Source organism: Penaeus vannamei, chromosome 20 (assembly GCF_042767895.1).
Source record: "Penaeus vannamei isolate JL-2024 chromosome 20, ASM4276789v1, whole genome shotgun sequence".
NCBI lineage: Eukaryota > Metazoa > Arthropoda > Malacostraca > Decapoda > Penaeidae > Penaeus > Penaeus vannamei.
The window spans coordinates 40,413,107-40,433,522 of NC_091568.1; the positions used below are offsets into that span (position 1 = coordinate 40,413,107).

General features: G+C 38.8%; 1 protein-coding gene across 3 annotated transcripts; it reads left to right on the forward strand.

Annotated features, from left to right (window-relative positions):
- The first annotated feature begins 817 nt into the window (after positions 1-817).
- Positions 818-16,819, forward strand: LOC113813284 (uncharacterized). 3 transcript variants are annotated; one of them, XM_070135535.1, is made up of 8 exons: positions 818-929; positions 8,576-8,638; positions 8,900-9,058; positions 12,284-12,303; positions 14,030-14,421; positions 14,907-15,390; positions 15,817-15,923; positions 16,113-16,819. In XM_070135535.1, the coding sequence occupies exons 2-5, from the start codon at positions 8,579-8,581 to the stop codon at positions 14,064-14,066; spliced, it is 276 nt and encodes a 91-aa protein (XP_069991636.1). In that variant the 5' UTR covers positions 818-929; positions 8,576-8,578; the 3' UTR covers positions 14,067-14,421; positions 14,907-15,390; positions 15,817-15,923; positions 16,113-16,819. The 3 variants fall into 3 exon arrangements, with proteins under 3 accessions (XP_069991636.1, XP_069991637.1, XP_069991635.1); XM_070135536.1 differs by having other exon boundaries at positions 14,030-15,390; XM_070135534.1 differs by lacking the exons at positions 14,030-14,421; positions 14,907-15,390 and having other exon boundaries at positions 821-929.
- The last annotated feature ends 3,597 nt before the right edge of the window (positions 16,820-20,416 follow it).

Genomic DNA, 20,416 nt, shown 5'->3' on the forward strand with positions numbered 1-20,416 from the left:
CATATACACACACATATAAGTATTTATGTATATATATAGATACATACATATATACATTTATAGATATGTGTGCATGTGTGTATATGCATATGCATATGTACATGTATGCACATGTATATGTATCTGCGTATGTATATACATATGTATACGAATATGAACACGTACTGTATCTGTATGACGAGCGAGTATATGTATATGTACCTGTGTATGTATATGCACATGTATATGTATCTGCGTATGTATATACATATGTATACGAATATGAACACGTACTGTATCTGTATGACGAGCGAGTGATTGCTTGCCTACGAATCGGCGATCTGTTGAGAAACCCTGCGGTAAATTCGTAAAAAAAAAAAAAAAAAAAAAAAAAAAAAAAAAAATAAATAAATAATAATAATGATAATAATAATAATAACATTCCTTATAAAAGTACAAGTTTGAGAGGCGAAATACAGCGTGAGAAATGCAAGTTGCGACAAGTGTTCGGATGTTAAACGTAAGAAATAAATCGATTTATTCCAGACTTGCATCGCACTCCAAATGGTAAAAAAAAACAAAAAAAAACAACAACAACAACATAAAAGTCTAACCTATACAGTAAAAATGAAATAAAATAAAGACATAAAAAAAACAAATAAAATCAAAACGTAGAAATAAAAACATTATATGCAAGGAACAGGAACAAACGAAAAATTTCTAAGAAAAATGCTCTCAGTCGCCCCCCCCCCCCGGGTTATGGCTACTACGATGCGGTATCTCTCGTCTTCAAAACGTTTCGCTACGTTTTCTTATCTTACAGCCACCGGGCGCACCGTACAGCGTACCATCCTGACTGAATACCTCTGCAGCTGTTCATTCGAGTTGTAGTGATCCCGCAAAGAAGGTTTCGTGGGCATTTCATATCCACATTTGATATCCACTCTAAAGTGAGTACAGGAGTTGTCTGTGTTTCGTAGCGTACAAGAACAGTGCTTGGTTTGAAAGGACAAGGATCTGTACGCTTTAACGCATTAAACAAGAAAATCGACTAATGTCTTATAAAATCTATTGACATGATGTTCATGTCATTTTCTTTAAAATCTTCATCGGTATTCTTTTCCGTTTACACATCCTCTCATTATTATCATGCAGTAATATCGTCGTCATCGCCAACACACACAATTAACATCGTTTTCGTTTTCACTCCTTTCCCCCCGTCTCTCTCTTTCTCTGTCTCTCTCTCTATTTTTCTCTCTCTCTCTGTATGATTTCTTGTATTTCAAATATTATGTGTTAAAATTTTTGGTCTCGAGTTGGATATTAGAAGTAGAGCAGATTTTGAGTCTGAAGATATTACTGATTTCAATAATTTATTATTCTGAATATATTTTAAATCTTGTTTTAGAGCAAAACGTTCAGCTTCTGTTATTTCAGTATTGTTCGGCAATTTCCATATTGTTATTATTTTTTTCTTGAATGTAAATTGCTGCTGAAGTAGAGTTGATACTGTTTATTTTTGAGCCGTCTGTAAATATATATATATATATATATATATATATATATATATATATATATATATATATATATATATATTTTTTTTTTTTTTTTTTTTTTTTTTTTTTTTTTTAGGTATTTTATGTTTTCTAACATTGCATAATGTGATTTTATTACTTGCTCTGGGAGATTTTTTTCTTGATAGTCCAAACATTTTGTATCCATATTTTCAAAAATGCCCTGCCATGGCGGAATGGGAGTTATGTTTGGCACTGCTTTTGTTTTTATATTTATTTGTAATTCTTTACAAGTTTCCAAGACTCTGTTGTCTTTTATGGGGTTGTATTCTTATATATTTGTTGTTATTAGTTTTTTTATTTGAGTATTTTCTGTTTATTCTAGTATTTTTAACATTTGGGTTAATTCTTGTTCTTTGAATTTGTTTTTAATAGACATCTTATTTGTTAGGGTGTATGAGGTTGTGACTGGAGTTGTTATTAAGCAACCTGTGGCTATTCTTGAGGTGTTATTTTGGATAGTTTCTATTTTTTTCATTTCTGTGTTATTTGTTGTGCCATAGATTGCTACATATTCTTTTTTTTTTTTTTTTTTGGTTTAATAAAGATGTCATAAAACTTTATCATCGTTTCTCTATTAGCTCCGCATGTGGTATTTGATAGTTTTTTTTTTTTATTATATTTATTCTATTTAAGTATTTTATTTTTAAGTCATTGATGTGATTTCTCCATGTTAGTTCTGGAGCGACGAATTCCAGTCCTAGTATTTTTTTTGTTTGGTCGTAAATTTTAGTTCTTCATTGTTTATCTTTATTGATGGTATCTGTCTTATTTTTTTTTTTTTTTTTTTTTTTTTTTTTGTGAAGCACATGATTTTACTTTTTGTTAGATTTATTTTTAGGTCCCAATTATTAGCCCATTCTATGATTCGTTTAAAACCTATTTCTATTTTGTTTTTGGCTTCTGCTTGGTCTTTGTGAGTTGTTAATACTGTGATATCGTCTGCATATATTACTTTAAATGTTTTTTTTCTGTTAGCGTTAGGTCGGTAGTTATTATGTTGAATAGTAGGGGACGTAAATGGGAACCTTGTGGTAGTCCTCTCTTTATTTTACCTTCTTCTGATATTTTGTTGCTTATTGTTATTTTATATGTTCTGTTATTCAAAAAAATTGTATATCCAATTAAGTGTGGTGCCTACTATTCCGAGTTTTGATGTTTTTTTTATGATGGCTTCATAGTTTACTGTGTCGAATGCCTTTTCTAAGTCTAAACATGCTATTATTACGTTTTTTTTTTCTTTGTAGGTTTTATTAATATGTAAATCTATTATTTGCAGAGTATCTATTGTGGAATAATTTGGTCTAAATCCTGTCAGGTCTTGGCTTAATTTATTATTACTTTCCAACCACCATTTCAGTCTATTTTTCATATATTTTTCCTAGGCTTGAAATCCTGCCTATAAATCTGTAGGATTTTTTATCTATTATTTTTTTCCTGGTTTTAGTATAGGGTTAACTAATGATTTTTTGAATTCTAGGGGATATTCCTCTTTTCCCCATAAGTTATTAAACAATTTTTACTATTGTATTATTCGGGGCATTTTTATAAAATTCCTAAGGGAATTTGTCTGGCCCATATGTTTTATTATTTTTTTTGCATTCTTTATTGTTATAGTAAATTCTTTTAACTGGAGCTTTTTTTATTTGTCTTCTGTACTTGGTTGTTCTGTTATGCTTTTAAATTCAGTATTTGTTAACAAGCTTTTTGTATTTTTGTTTATTATACTTTGAAATTCTTCTTTTAGTAGTTTTAGTTTGAGTTCTGTATCTTGGACCGGTAGGTCATTATGAATTATTGGGTAATTATTGATTTTATTATTACCTTCTAGTTCTTTAATAATTGATTTTATTATTACCTTCTAGTTCTTTAATAATTGATTTTAGTTTTACCTTCCAGTTCTTTAATAATTGATTTTATTATTACCTTCTAGTTCTTTAATAATTGATTTTATTATTACCTTCTAGTTCTTTAATAAAGTTCCATATTTTTCTTGTTTGGGTTTTAAAATCTAGGGACTGACAGAGCAGATACATTCTTGAGGAGCATACAACACTATTGTTTACATTGGGGTTACGTACGCATGCAAAATATGAGGGGATACGTGAGTTGTATCATAACATAAAGTAAATTAATCATATTATTTCAAAAGGAAATAATTGTGAGTGATCGTATGACACTATCTCATCTCCTCACTCTCTCTCCTCCCTTCCATCTTTATTTCCTTCCTTACTCCTCTCCCCTCTCTCCCATTTTCTTTCTTTAAACTCATCGTACGCCCGACACCTCAGAGGTTTCGGTCAGTAGTTGCCAGAAGTCACTATTCTCAAAGGGAGTAACGTCATGGTCAAACTTGCCAAGGATTTTTTAACGTAAACTGCTGTGAAAATTACCGAGGACACGACCTGCAGTACACAAATTACTGTTCGCTCTATTTATTATTGATAATTCGTAATAGTCAGCACCAGAGGAATGACGGCACTTCTCGATGTATATTTGTTCTGATATCAGATTTGCTTTTAGTGCTGTGGGGTTACCCGCCAGGGCTCTCGTCCTGCGCGCAGCCACTTGCTCGCACAACAGTTTTCTAATAGCGTAAACAAAGAAAACAAATAGATATCAATGGGGGAATGAAGAAAATTTTACATACACAAAATGATGGCAATAAAAAAAAAAAAAAAACTTCATACAACAAAATAAGACAATGTATTTTAGAAAACAACTGCAACACACACATATATATATGTATATATATATACATACATATATATGTATATATATGTATATATATATATATATATATATGTATATATATAGTATTTACATATACAGTATTTACAATTTAATTTGAAAACAAAACAAAAAGAACTTTTATACAGTTTAATTTTTTATAAATCTAACCAACTGTAGATGTGATTTAAACTTGACACATCCTCCTGCAACTTTTATCATTTCAGAAGATAATATGAGGGATGTGAGAGTAGAAGTTGATATTTTATATCTGATCTTTGATTTCAACAAGTTTACCTTCGAGAATAACATTTCCACAACAACATTAGATGTAGGTAAACTTAATATTTGTAGAGCAAATTCGGAAATGGTTTCGAACATGCGATGTCCTAGCTCATCCCGAAGGGTCCCGATTGCTGTAAAAAAATGTTTCCGGGTTTACAATATTTCCTAATTTCTTCCGGAATTAGATTATGGTCTACTGCTCTCCATTCATTATCCAGATGTTGTGGATTAGTAGAGATCCTCGGAAAAAGCAGTCTCTCAGAGATGGCATGGACACTCTAGATCCTTCACCCAGAAAGTTTTGGGGGACAAAAATGTGGCACATTTGAAACTGCTTGTTTGCAAGAGGGAACCTTTTTTTTCATTTCTTAGCGAGCAATGATGAGAAATTGTTTGCAGGGGCTGAATACATTCTCTGGCAAATCTTGGTTGTGTCTGTATTCCTCTGATTGTATGAGCTAGTGCGTTTCTGATCCAAGATACATCTGGTAAAATGGAAGATGATGTGAATCGTTCTCAATATCAATGGATGTTCTATCGTCTGCCTTATATAATTATTTAATTTCTCTTTATAAAGCATCACAACAAATCTGTGTAGAGTTCATGGCACTTTTTTGTGTAGGACTTGGATGGTTGGTCCTTGCTGTTGGAAGAATAGGTTGAGCTGCTTGAATTTAGGCAAAATTAAATTAAGAAAAGTATAATAGAGTTTTGTAAATGGTTCGTTCATTGTGTCCAATATGCTTATTGTTGCACAGAGTCTTTCCTCTGCCCTGATATTAAAGAAATAGTTTGAGAGGCTCCCACTGTTCCAGCAACCTTTTAACAGCCGCTTGTTATGATAACCCCCTTGTCTGGTACACATGAAATAATTTGTGAGGTTTTACATCACAAAAATCTTGAAATTCTTTGAATATATGAATTCTTTTGGCGCTATGGGAGAAATGGTTGTGTATATTCCTCACAAGATCTTCACATTTGCGAGGAAGACATTTGGCGGCTTGGGAGGAGCACAAGTGTACAGAATGACCAATACATTTGAGTATGGTAATTCCACTACATTTGATATTAGTACTTACAGTTGGTGTCGATCTCTAGAACTCAAAGAGGAGCATGTTTCCATAGCTAAGTCTCAATAGCTTCTTGAAAATACAAACGTGGTGTGAAAATAGGCACATATTTTTCATCAAATTATTTGTAGAATAATTGATTCAAACCATAGGAAATCATTATTTATTGTGCAAATATCAACAAAGCCATTTACTATGAAAAAAACGTAAAATACATTTTTGCGAACATTTTGCACGCCTGAGTGAGTGTTGCGGTCCGCAAATCTTCGGGTGTTACTTCCCGCGCTTCAAATGTTCGCATAGCAGACGAAAATTGTATGCATCGGTAACACTGTTCCCCGCATGTTGTGATTACTCCCCCCCCCCCCCCCTCCTTACACTGCTGCGTTCAGAACACCTTGCCTTGCTCGTCCGGACAACCTGTCAGAACGAGCAGGACGAAGAGGCCGCGGCCGGAACTCTCCGGGGCCGTCATTACCCACAATGCATTATCGTACCAGTCTTTATTTTCTACACTGCATAGGTTTATAGTCACTGTGATCCCAGAGCCTCTCTCCAACACTAAAACACTAAAATAACTTTTGATAACAACGATTACCATTAATTTCTGGTTACCCGCAACTTTTAATGTTTATATAGAAACGCTGTTGTGACGAGAGGAACAAGAGGTCCAGGACGACAAAGTAGGGTTCCGAACGGTCGAAACTCTTGTACAACTCTCTCGCTCTCTCTCTCTCTCTCTCTCTCTCTCTCTCTCTCTCTCTCTCTCTCTCTCTCTCTCTCTCTCTCTCTCTCTCTCTCTCTATATATATATATATATATATATATATATATATATATATGTATGTGTGTGTGTTTGTATGTGTGTGTGTGTAATCATTATCTATTTCCTATTTCCTCCATGTCTCTAATTCTGAAACGCTTCTTTCGCTCTACAAAGTAATAGTAAATTTAAAAAGAAAAGTAAATAGAAAAAAATTATAATACGTTGAATATAATCGTTTATTGACTTATTTACCTTATTACCTTATATCTTTATTTCATTTTTATTTTAGATGTCCAACCCAGCTGACCCGTTCGAGAATTTTGCGGGAAAACTTCTCTTGCTTGCGATGGACAAAGCGCCTGAGTTAATCAAACTCGTCCTGGAGTATTACAAGCCGAGCAAGGAACACGAGAAACTTGCACAGGTTAGTGGAAAAAGAACAATACAGTGAACCCTCGCTATAACGCGGTTCACCTTTCGCGTTCTCGCTGCTTCACCGGATTTGCATTGTGCATTGTGTTCTGCATTCTGATTGGCTAAACAGTCTCTCCGCTTCTTCTCTACCTGTGTGTCAATAACGTTACGGTTTAATATGTACATGTACGTAAAACAGTTTGCCATATGTAAGTTTGCAAATTTTCTCTAAAACCCATGAAGCCTTCGGTTCGTATTGATGATTAAAATTATTATTTTACAGTACAATAGTTATTTGTAAAAAAAAAAACGTTTATACAGTAGTTTTATTTGTTAAACAAATGCTTGGGCCTGTAAAAAGCTTTTGTTCTTTGGTTTCAATGTGTTATAGAGTATTTCATTGTATAATGTGTAAAAAATAAAGGTTACTACTTCACGGATTTCGCCTATCACGGGTTCTTTTTGGAACGTAACCCCCGCGAAAAACGAGGGTTCACTATAGATGAAGGAGAAGGAGGGAAAGGAAGGGAAAGAGAAGGAAGGAGGGAAAGAGAGAGAGAGAGAATAAATAGGAATAGGGAGGTGAGGCAGAGAGGTAGAAAAAGGAAAGGAAGAGGGACGATGTGTGGAGGGAGGGGGAAGGAGAATGAGGAAAATGGAGTAAGGAAGGAAGAGAAAGCACGAATAGGGGGAGAGAAGAGAGGGAGGAAAGGACGGGGAGGAGATGCAGGGAGGGAAGAGTGGAGAAAAAGGAAAAGAGATGGAAAGGGAGAGGGAGGGCAGAAGGGAAGGGAAAGAGAGGGATGGATGATTGGATAGAGGGAAGGAGGGGGAAAGGGGATTGGATGAGGAGGGGAAGGGAGGGAAGGAGGAAGAAGGAAGAGAAATGGAGGAAGGACGGAAAGGGAAAGAAATGGATGGATGGAGAGAGGGAAGGGTGGATGGAGGGAGGGAAGGGAAGGGAAGGGTAGGGGGGAGGGAGAGAGGAAGGGAAAAAGGCGAGGGAAAGGAAAGGAAGAGGCAAAAGAATGAAGGGAGGGAGGTAAAGCGAGGAAGAAAGGGTAAGGAAAGATAGGGGGAGGGAAGGGAGAGGGAGAGGAAGGAAAGAAATAGAGGAAGGAAGGGAAGGGGAACGAGAATGGATGGACGGAAGGAGTAAAGGAGGGAGGGAGAAAGGGTAGTAGAGAGTAAAGGAGGGAGGGAAGAAGGAGAGATGGGACGGAGGAAGGAAAGGCGGAAGGAAAGATGGAACGGAGGAAGGAAAGACGGAAGGAAGGGAGGGAGGAAAAGGAGAGAAGAGATAGAGCGAGGGAAGAAGGGAAGGAATAACGAGCTAGGGTGAGAAGAGAAGGATGAAAGAAAGAGAGAGGGAGAAGCTGGGAAGAAAGGAGGGAGGAAGGGAGGGAGTCATTGAGTGAGTGAATGAGTGAATGAGAAAGAGAATGAGAATGGAGAGAGAATGAGGAGAGAATGAGGGAGAGAGAGAGAGAGAAAGAGAGAGATAGTAGAAAAGAGGGAGAGTGAAAGAGAGAGAGAGAGAGAGAGAGAGTGACAGCAATGGGAATGGAGAGGTGGAAAAGAGAAAGAGAGAGAGAGAGAGAGAGATGAGAAGAGAGAGAGGGTAAGAGAAAGAGAGAAAGGGGAATACACACACATATATAAATACATATTACACACACACGCATACATATACATGAATATACATGTCAATAATTGTGCGATTGAGTTTATATAACAGAATGTACTTCACTTAACAGGACATGTGCGCCCTTCGGAAGGAACAAGAGCGGACTTCAGAGACCATCAATGCCCTTGTTGAGGTGAGACAATAATAATTTATATTAATTATTGTCAAAAAGAAAGTTTACGCAGGACATAGGTAAAAGGAATATACTTTTCCCTGTTTTCTTTTTACGTATATTTGTATTTTGTTCTCTCGCCTCCTCCTTCTTTTTGTTTTCTTCGTTTTCTGATTTTCCAGCTCCTCCTCTTCCACTTTTTCCTCCTCCTCCTCCTCCGTTCCTCCTCCTCCACTACCTTGAGCTTCAGACAGTTTTCCTTTAAACCCCGTTGTTTTGCAGAGCCAAGAAAAATTGAGCCAACGATTCCAGCTGCTGGCAGAACTGACGACAGCGCAAGATGACCTGCCGTCAGGGTATGGGCGACGCCTGCAAGATCACGTTCACGGCCTTTGGTGTCTAGAGGGCCTCCACCAGGACCTCGACGTCCGTGTGGAGAAGGCAAGGCGTCGTTTTCTGCATCTGTCTCTTCGTTCGTCTAATTCCTTCCTCTTGTCTTTTTCTTTGTGTTGGTTTATAGGTATACGGTATATATAGAAAACAAAAACAATTAAAGAATCAAGCAGGTACTGTATGTACAATACATGCATGTTAATAGCAACTTGCATCTTTGGTTTGCATCTTTGTAGGTTTAAAAGGTAGCAATAGTATCGTTGTACGTATTTTTTTTCTTTGGAAATAAATAAAAAATGGCGAATGGGAGAAATCTGTGAACGATATGCAAATATCTCGTTTAATCCTTTTGGGGGGCTGTCAAGGTTCGATTGTGAGGTGGATCAGATCGGCCAGGTGGACAGTGAAACAGAGGAACAGAGGAAACATACTGGAGGAATAGATTCAAAAGGCACTATTTACGCTTTACACAACACAGAGGTGGCAGGTGCAGGCAAGGTCACATGGCGAGCGAGGTCGTCGTTGTCTTGATCACGGGAGTACAGGACAACTTCCGGGAGAACTGACGATTTTATATATATATATATATATATATATATATATATATATATATATATATATATATATATATATATATACATACATACATACATACATACATACATATATATATATATATATATATATATATATATATATATATATATATATATATATATATATAACCGAGTTTCGCTTATGCCACCCCGTGTTGATGTTATTTTTCTGTATATGTTATATTAAAATAGTGTTATATTATAAGTATATCTGTAAATCAATTGGATAACGGTAGTTGTACATGGCCATATCACCTAGGAGGCGGAAAAAGAGAGAGGGTTTGGAGTGTTTGGAAGGTTTTTTCGGTGTCTAGCATAGTTTTAATCCATTGGGCAGCTATTCGAGCCTTTGCTTCAACAGGTGAATGTGGTAAATTTTGGAAATGAGGTGGGCGTATGCTTTTTGGCACTGGACATTCAAGTGTATAGTGCAGGAGAGGTTCGTCAACGAGATCATTGCAGTTATCACATTCTTTGGGAACATGGACGACAAATTTCCAATTGCATCTGTAGCCAAACCTTAGTCTGTGGATGATGACCGCCTACCGTCTTGGCAATGACTTGGGAATAGTGATAGTCTCATAATCAGTGACGATTTGGTACCATGTAGCTGATGGGGAGCCAGTCTCTATCCAGACAAGGTGTTTAGTTCTAGCGATTTCTTTAGCAGTGGTCCAGGCACGCGATTTGAGGCTGCCAAGACTGGGTTTAATTCTCCTGATGTGGTTATGAGTCAGGCTGTCTTTCGCAGCTCTGTCGGCTGTTTCGTTACATGACTTGGGATCCACATGTAGGTTACCAACTTTCCTTGTTCGTTTAACTGATTTAACTTGAAGAGAATGGTTGTCACAAGATTTATATTATCGGAATGAAAATCTTGGAAAACATGTAGTGCGGATAGTGAGTCAGTTAGAATGTGGAGTTTAGGTTCTTCCAGAAAAAGGGGATGGAAGAGGGCTGCTCTGATGGCAGAGAGCTCAGCTTGCAAGGAAGAAGCTCTCTCCAAGTTGCAACTTGGAAAGATATTTTAGTGTCGAGGGAGACGAATCTAGTCTCGAGTCTTAAGCCTTCCGGCGCCTTTCCTCCTCGCGGCGCCTGCGACGATTTTCTTCCCACTGACGCCTCTGCTCATCCCTTCGCTGATAATACAGAGCCAGCTGCTCACGCCTGATCTTCTGCTCCTGTATATAGCGTAAAAAGGCCATACCCTCGAGGCCCAGCCTTTCGCCTTCCTCCACATAGTTCCTCATAGTTCCAATGTCAGGGTTCGTTTATGAGGTGATCAGATCGGCCAGGTTAACAGTGAAACACCGGAGGAAACACACGGGAGGAATATTTTCAAAAGGCACTATTTACGCTATACGCAACACAGAGGTGGCAGGTGCAGGCAAGGTCACATGGCGAGCGAGGTCGTCGTTGTCTTGATCACGGGAGTACTGGAGAACTTCCGGGAGAACTGACGAATACGATACCATACGATACAAAGTAGAGAATCTGAGATCCTCGTAGGAAGAAAGAGAAAGAACTAAGATAGCAGCTAGCTACCTAAAATGAAGTATTAGAAGCAGGGGATGAAAGGTGGGGGGCGTAACCCCTTGCTGGGCATAAATTGGGGTTAAACAGCCTGTTGCAAGTCAGTTGGTTTTGGTGCGTGTGTGGAGGCTAAAGATGAGTAGTAATTTCCTTCGGTTTCTCTCCCAGCCGGAGTGGATAGCGGCCTTTGCCTTATTTCATTATGTTAATGTTACATAGTTTCCAATGTACATAAATAGGATAAAAGCGGTTCAATATTGGTGTTCCCTTCGCCTTCAATAGATTCTCATATATTTACATAAATATGAAACCTTCATATGTGCCTACACACACGTACGTACATATGTACGCATGCCATATAGAGTGTAAATGAAAACAGCACGTAGCAACGCCAAAGAAATCTTGGACAAGCACAAAATATGGAAACATAAGTGCGATTTTTTCTTTTTTTCTTCTTCTTTTTAACCCTCCTGTGACGATCTGCCATTGCGATCTTTGGGTGGCCGGAGCTCGCAAAGGACGATCTGCTTGGAGGATGAGAGATATGCTTCCCGAGGGATTGGGATATCACACTCACATATGCATGATTACATATACAAACTCACATACACATGCACGACGTATGCATATACATATACACACATGTGTATATGTATGTGTATATACACATGGGCATGCGTATATACACATAAATATGAAACCTTCATATGTGTCCAGGTATACATACACATATCATGCACATACACAGTACATAGCAACGCCCAGGAAATACTGAATGAGCACATTTTTTTTTTTTTTTTTTTTTTTTTTTTTTTTTAGGTTAACTCCATCTCGCCAATTCTCGGAGTTTATCTGTCTTCATGTGCGGAGGTTAACTTTCGCACATTCACGATAAATAAAAACTGATTCCTCAGCGAATTTGTAGGGTAACCCGACTTCACTCACCTCTCCATCCTTCGTCTCAGTCTCCTCACTCAATCCAGGGGAGGTCGTGGCGTCGGCTGCGAAAGGCTGGTGAAGTGACTGCTTCTAACTCCTCCGTGTTGCAATATTGTCCCAGTGCAATATTGCAACCTTTGAGGATTGTTGGAGGCAGTTTCTGATTTCATTATTTACATATTTACATTTTTTTTTTCATTGACAGGTTCTTCAGGGTCTAAACAGGTTTGTATTTCTTTATTTTTGTCTTTCTCTAATCTCCTGTGTCCTTTGAGTGTTTCTTCCGCCTACAGGTTTCGTGAGTACCCGCTTTGACGGTAAGTATGTGGTTATAGCAGTTTTCACTTGGCGTAGTTAGTGTCCGATATGTAGGGGGTTAAAGTCGTAACACACTTTGGGTGTTATGTGCGACTGGTCACTCTCCTTCTCTTCTTGCTCCCATCAGGAAGAGAATGAGAGTTTGCAATATGTTCTTCCTGTTGTTGTAGGTGTCGCTGATGCTCCCTATCTGTGAGTTTTAGAGTAGTTATCTTCTTGGTAAGCTTCTGGCCCACCAACGGTGTTCCCCCTCGGTGTTGGTGTGTATGGCTATAAGTCGTCCTTAGTTGGGGTCTTCCATATATTCTAAGCGATCCCTGGTTTTCTTCGCCAGTCTGTGGATGCGGATATTAATCCATTCCATGTTGTATTCCAGGTGTAACTCTCTGATGGAAGGCCGAGGGTTTGGCCATCTTATTCCTTTTGCCCATAGTGTGGCTTTGTTTTGGACAGCTTGTAGTATGAGCCATGATGTTGGGGCTATAGTGTTCAGTGGAATAGGAGGGTATTCCAGTATTGGACGAACGAGTGATTTATACAACCGTAATTTTACATATTCAGGGCATCCTGAGAATCTTCTTAGCTTGGTGAGGGTGCTGCCAGCGATTTTTGTTCTCTCCTTTGCGTGTGATGATATGCCTGTATTTGTTATCTTTAGACCTAGATTACCTTCCTTGACAAAGTCGATATTAGTGCTTCAGAGGATGGGGTTTCCAGGCTTGATTCTAGCGGCTGGAATGATAAATAATTTGTTTATGTTAGTTTTGATTTTCCAAGATTCCTCGAATTTACTTATTTCTTCAATTGCTTATTGGTAGCGAGCCTGATGAAGTTGTTGCGGGGAGAGGGGTGGGTGATAATTTGTGTGATATCCGCATACAAAATATAGTTACTGTTCCTTGGTGGAGGTGTAGGTGAGGTGTAGATGATATACAGTGTAGGAGATAAAACACTGCCTTGAGGGACCCAACATAGGAGAGGAAAATCATGCCTGGTTAGTTTGGCAAATTTCAGTTTTGCTATTTTGTTTTGGAGGAAGCTACAGAGGAGGTTTGTTAGAGGTCTGGGGAGGTTTAGTTGAAGCAGGCGATGTGAGATGCCTGGGTGCCACACCTTGTCAAATCCTTTAATTACATCACGGAGTATGACATTCACTTTGTTATTATTGGCTAGGGCAAGTGCGATTTTTTTGTATGCCAGTGCTACTGCGTTTGTCGTTCCTCTCGATTCTCTGAATCCATATTGCTGTGTTTAGGAGCTGGTTGTTTTCAAGGTATGCTTTTAGGCGGTTGTTGATTATCCTCTCTAGGATCTTTCCAGCTATCTCGAGTAGGGAGATACGTCTGAAGTTCTCCGGTCTATTAGGAGGTTTTCCAACTTTTGGTATAAGTGTGATCAGTGCTTGCTTGAATATCATAGGGAAATAGGCACAGGTCAGTGATGCGTTGAATTTTGCAGTTAGTCGTTGTATCATTATCAGATTTGCTAGGTCCGTTTTTATCATTTGGCTTATGCCTGGGATTTTGTTATTTATTCTTTTGATCATATTAACCGTTTCATCTGTTGTAATTGGTGAGATTAGTGGGTCATCTATCCTGAGGTTTTCCAGGTTAATTATACGATCTATGTTCAGGGTGACTGACGACTTTTATGTGGAACCATCGGTGTAAAGGCGTGACACCCTCGTTCCTCACAAGCTGAAGCGACCAATCACGGACGATCTTAGCCCATCTAAGCCTGCCTCACCAGCTCGGGCAAACGTCGCCGAAGATCCTGAGCGACGAAACTCAATCAATCAATCACAGGTTCAGGAAATTGACGGCGACCGACCAAGGCGATCTCGCAGTTGTGACAGGGGTATTAGCTGATCGAAAATAAAATTTGAAGAATTCACTTATTCTATCGTTTTAACTTTTGCTTATTTTTTTCTCATAATAGAAAGAAATACAACAAAAATACGTTTTTCAGTGCTTCAGAACAGAATGAAACCAGTTCGACAACAGTAACTGTCCTGAGCCCTCGACGGCACATACCCATGTGTTTCTTTTCCTTTTTAGCTTATAAAAAGTTCTAACTTCAAATAGCTATTTAATAATAATAAAAAAAACTGACATAAAAAAAAATTTGTGATAGAAAACCGAAAGCCATTAGAACTGATTAATGCCATGAAAATTATAGTTTGACAAACCTTTACCAGTTCATTCGATGGCGTAGATAAGATAATGTCCCGCGAAACATCAAAACTGTTGCTACAAATCCGACCGCCTTCCACCTGCTTGCCTTCATTACTGCATAATAATCCTATAAAAGACCTTAAAGACCATTTCGATCTTGTCCTGCATCGAGCCATATAGGGAAATGCTTTTCACAAGCTCATGACAACTAAAGTCACGTCACTATAAATCCCTCCATTATGTAGTAATGGCTGAGAATTAGCCTTCTCGTGTGTGCTTCCGCTGTCAACCACTCTCTAGTCTTTAGCTAAGATGAATGTCCTTTCGTTAATGGAGAACTGCCAGTATAAAGTTTACGGCATGTATTAAAAGACCCTCGCCTGAAACGCACAAAATCAGACGAAATATGAGGCGACTTAAGGCGCTCTGATAACTGCATGCGAGCTCCACCCGACAGAGGCAAGGGCCATCAACGATCGTCGACTCCGCCTCAAGGGCCTCGAAGCGGATCATCCTCAGAGGAGGCGCCTCGTCTGGCTCTGACTCCTTTCGGCTGCAGTTCACCCAATTCACATTTCCAGACTGGCAGCGCTAGAGACACAAACACACATTGTCCCAGCCTGTTTAATTGCGTCTTTTGCCCGGTGAACGCCACGGTCTTAGGAACCTCTCCCCCCGCCCCTTGGATAATAATCGATGGTCCAGCCGCTCGTGGGGATGTATTGCAGGGCCATAACTTATCGCCGGCAGTAGAACGCGCACGATCGTCGTCCGCTTATCTTCTCCAGCTGCGGCCACACCTTCTGCGAGGAATGCCTTAGTAAGGTTTCTGTTGTTTGTCTTTCTGTGAAATCTGTGTTTGGCTTAATGTTTGGTTTCTTTCCTGGTTTGTGCTCCTTTTTTTCGTCTGGCGTTGTGTTATGTGTCTTTGTTTTCAGTGTCTTGGTGCCTCGTTTTTTTGTTTGTTTTATTTCTGCAATAATTAATATGTTGCTGTAAGAGAAGATACAACGGGTGACAGGGTAAAATATATACATATATGTGTGTTTGTATGTGAAATAACGTTTAAATGAATGAATAAATGAATAAGTAGATGAATAAATAGATACATACGTAGATAGAATAGATAAGAATGTCTTAGAAATAATAAATTAGAAAAAATGTAGATAAATAAGTGAAATGAATAGATAAATTTAGAGAAGGCTTAATGAGTAAAAAGAAAGGCAATGAAAATCTTTCCTTCAAGGGACGGAGAACCGCAAGAGTGTGTTCCGGTGCCCTTCTTGCCGGCAGGACCGCGACCAGTTCTGGACGCTGAAGCCTAACTTCGCGCTGCTCGACCTGCTCGAAGCGGTACGTGATTTTCTTCTTTTTTTAATGTATGATTTGTGCGTGTATGTATATGTGTGTTTGTGCGTGTGTGCGTATGTATGTGTGTGTGCGTGCGCGTGTGTGTATGTGTGTTCGTGTGTGTGCTCATGTGCGTGGGTTGGTTAGTGCATGTGAAATTAACCTTGGCTAATGGAAAGAGGTCCTTCCCAGAGGAGAGTCCAGGAGGCCAAGGACGACGAGGACAACCTCAAGGAGGGTCTCCGCACGGACGAGGAAGACAGGCTCTCGCTCGCTCTCCATATGCCCGCCCAGAAGGCCAAGAACGAGGAGGCACAGGCCCGGGAGACGACTTGGGCCGGCGACGTCCCCGGAGCGGAGGGCGGCTGGCAGGAGGAGGCAGAGGGGCGTCCGGGGAAGGAGGAAGCTTACTGCCATGAGGAACTTGAAGGTCTTGATGGGAAAAAGCTCCGCCTTGAGAAGGAGGAGGCTGAAGGAGAGAGGAAAACATGCTTCTGGTTGGAGGAGGAAGAAGAACTGCAACTGGCCATGGCTATGTCACTATCTGTAAGCATTTTCTGTTCACTATATAACATCAAATATCACTTTAGAGTTGAGTCTCCCCTGTCTAGTTACAATGCTCTTATATAACACATAATTCTTGACACTGCGATACACAGATCATTATTTGCAACTCATTATACTTGTATGTGAGGGCATTTACATGTATGCCAAATAAATGCTCCATGTCAGTGCCAATTAGTAATAGTATCCGTGAATTGTACTCACCTACATTTATATATCAAGTACAGCTTATTAAGAGATTATGTATAGTTTATTAGTGTATAATATTCATGGGAAATATTATGCAGGCACATCACATTTATTTACTCAGTTGATTTTCAAAGAATCTAAATGGATTCTGACTTTTTGTCATCCATACATATGGTCATTGACTGTCCCAAAACCTAAAGATAGTCCCTGTTAACAAAACTAAAAAGGTTTCACAGATAAAACTCGATTGCAATATCTCTTTAGGCTGTAAGAAAAGGGAAAATCTTGCAATTGGAGCACCAAGAGAAATCTGGAAGAAAGGGTGTTGCACAGACAAATATGCCTTTGAAATGTGGAAATTGTAAACTTGAGCATAAGACAAACTTTTCTCTAAGATGTCTCCCCCTTCTAGCAACCCGATCCCGTTGCATCACCTTCGAAAGGAGAGAAAATTCCTCCAGCTCGGAGAATTAATGTGGCGATTTTGTTTCGCAACGAAAAGTCTTTCAGGTTTACTACCAACTTCAGTATCTGCGATGCCTGCTTTTACACCAGATTCGGTGCTATTCTCTCATCAAAATCAATTTCATCAATTGCCTCCGCAACAGTATTACTGTCTACACTTGAAGTATCGGAAGACAGCACGGTCAGTGTTGACCTCCCTTATGACCTGTGGATTCTTGTCTCTGTGCGAAGGGGTCAGAAGGATGCGATTACTGGTGTCGGGTTAATTCATCTTGACCAGGCCTTCAGTGTGTCAGGCCATTTGTTATGTTCAAGATAAATGGTTGTATATATATATATATATGTGTTTCTATTTATACATATATATATATATTTCACATTGTGTATATATTCGTTTACATGTGTATACGCATGTAAATTATTGTAAAGATATATGCACATGTACCCATTAGATCCATAATTATTTATTCTATTTATTTTCTTTTTATTCCAACCTACTCTCCTTTTGCATCTTCTAACCACGTGATTCCGCCACGAAACAAGCATTAAACATTTAGACACTTGTTATGGAGGGACAGTGAATTGTTTATCTTGTTAGTTACAAATAACCGTTCAGAAAACGTTGATATACCAAAAATATTTTGAAATGCAAATCACTCATATTCGTTTATCGTTGACGCTTCATCTTGTGATGTAACAATTGGTTTCAGATGTTTGTAGGCCTATCTTAGGAGCTTACACGAATGAATTATATCATACACTTTCTTTACATTTTTTTTTTCGTAAAATGGGTTTATAATGACATAATGATGTCTAACCGATTATCTAGTTACAAATGAAAGGCCATACGTAAAATGATTGCTATCAGAAAAGCCTAAAGCGGTGCCGACAGACTTGTAACTTCTCATGTATTATCATCGAACCCTAAACATACTTGTATGATGAATATGTTCAAATCGAATCATATCTACTTTATTTTATGGAAAGAAAGTGAAAAGTCGCATAATGATTTTTTATTTTTCATAAATCTTTTCCTTTGGGAAGAAACTGGTATAATAAGACACTTTTATCTTCCTGTGATCCAGTTCAGTAGGTAATATCATTATACAGTGCATCATATTCGCTCCTGTAAAGCGAGAGTGCGAAAGGGCGAATATCGCTAACACAGCGATTTTATTCTATATACAAGCGATATATGGTCTGGTATTACTAATAAAATGTTTGCATATGCTGATGATACTTCTCTCTATGCTGATATTCCTTCTCCGGCAACTAGGCAAATAGTAGCTGATAGTCTCGCTGTAGACCTGATGATGATTCAATCGTGGTGCTCTCGGTGGGACATTATATTAAATCCTGCTAAGTCTAAAGAACTGATTGTGAGTCGGTCTCGAACGCAGTTGTTTCAGCATCCAAATCTGCTGATTAATGGAGTCTTAATCACTTCAGTGGATAACCTGAAGCTCTTAGGTTAACCTTCGATTCAAAGCCTACATTTGAATTGCATATTAGGAATATGGCGCGGGCAATTTCATCAAAGTTAGGCATTATTCACAAGTGCAAGAAAATCTATGAAGATGATAACATTACTCGTAGCTGCTTTTCTTTTATTCTGCCTCATTTTGGGTATTGTTCTGCTGTGTGGTTATCTGCTACTGACTCACACTAAAGACTGCTTGATCGTTCTTTTAATTCCATTTAATTTCTCCAGTCTGACTTAAATTTGGACAGTGGGGCTCTTTCAGTCTTGTACAAACTTGTAACCGATAATTCACATTCTCTCTATAAGTTTTTTGTTGATTTTTATCAACCGGCAAGAATTACCAGAAGTTCTATGACCCTCAATTCAATGACATTTGATGAAAGTCGATCGTCTACAAGTCAGTTTTCTAGATGCTTTTTTACTGCTATTTGTAGAGTATATTTTTGTTGTGGGAGTTTATAGTCATGTGGGCAATTCTATACTCGCATACGAATATGAAACAGACCATAACTCATTTTCGACCACTCCCACCCAAAATCCTCTCCTCCCCTCCCCTCCCCACCTCCTTGCCAGGGCCTGTCCCCTTATGTTTTCTTCAGAGGAAGCGCTGTCATTGCACACTACGAAACACGGCCAACTCCTGTACTCACTTTAGAGTGGATATTAAATGACCTCGAAGACTTGTTTATAGGATCACTACAACTAGAATGAACAGCTGGCGGGATATACAGGTACAAGGTGGTTGCTGTACGATAAGTTCGGTTGCTGTACGATAAAAAAATGTCGCGAAACGTTTAGGAGTGTAGAGAGGCCTTTAGCGAAGCAATCAAGAGCTAAAGTCTTGAGTGATTAGGAGAAGCGAAAACTGAAGTGCAGAGAAGTCCGTGCATTTTCGGCGGAAAATGCGGTATATAAACAAAAAGGATAAAGTAACATTGCTGGGTCGTCTGCGGCTGAGTGCGCTGATTGGCCAACGGCTGCGTTCGTATCTCTGGCGTCGCGGCGAACCAGCACCGCAGACCTCGGCACGCTTGCCGGTCAGCTGACTTGGTGTAGGGGTATTACACCGGGCGAGGCTGCGCTGATGTTGAGTGCAGTAATTAGGCAGATCGAGGTAGCGCTGGTGCCGATGTGAGTGTAGCGTCCGCCACGTAAGTATCATTACGAAATAAATTTGTAAGTTCATTTTTGTACACAGTGTTTAATATTATCCCATTTTGTCATTCCTACAGAATAGAACACAGAACAAAAAGGGAAGCACACCAAACAAAGTGGTAGACGAAACAAAAACAAACAACACATATTAGTGAAATCACTTGAAGGACATCGACACTAGAAATACAATATCTATTAAATAAAAACCCATGCGTCTTGGATAATAATGATACACACAAATGAACACATCAATGATACTGACATACATAAGAATAAAAGTAATTTAATTCGCTTTAAGGTTTTCAGAATTAATGATGAATGATGCCACACTGATCTGAAGTTTCAATGATCACAACTAATATTAAATCTATCTGAAATAACCTTTGATTAGATTACAAGAGTAAAATAATATCGAAGGCTTTTGCTAGGGCTAACTTGAGGCCTAACAAAAGCATAAAAACAGATGTTATTTCAAAGAATAGCGTACCTTTGTTTCCCAAACTCAACATGAGGCTAAACCAAGTCACGCCCCCACGCCTTGTTGGAACGCAAAGCCAGACTATTTTAAACTCAAATCCTAACTCAACAGGCAGGAAATTTCTCTCGGGGTCTTCCTTCAACACCAAAACCCTTATCGAAG

What these genes read in the sequence shown, in the direction of transcription:
- LOC113813284 (XM_070135534.1), top strand. Translation starts at nt 8,579, where the DNA reads ATGTGCGCCCTTCGGAAGGAACAAGAGCGGACTTCAGAGACCATCAAT. An exon ending in CCATCAATGCCCTTGTTGAG is followed by an intron (nt 8,639 to 8,899) that starts GTGAGACAATAA and finishes GTTGTTTTGCAG; the next exon opens with AGCCAAGAAAAATTGAGCCA. An exon ending in TCGACGTCCGTGTGGAGAAG is followed by an intron (nt 9,059 to 12,283) that starts GCAAGGCGTCGT and finishes TTTCATTGACAG; the next exon opens with GTTCTTCAGGGTCTAAACAG.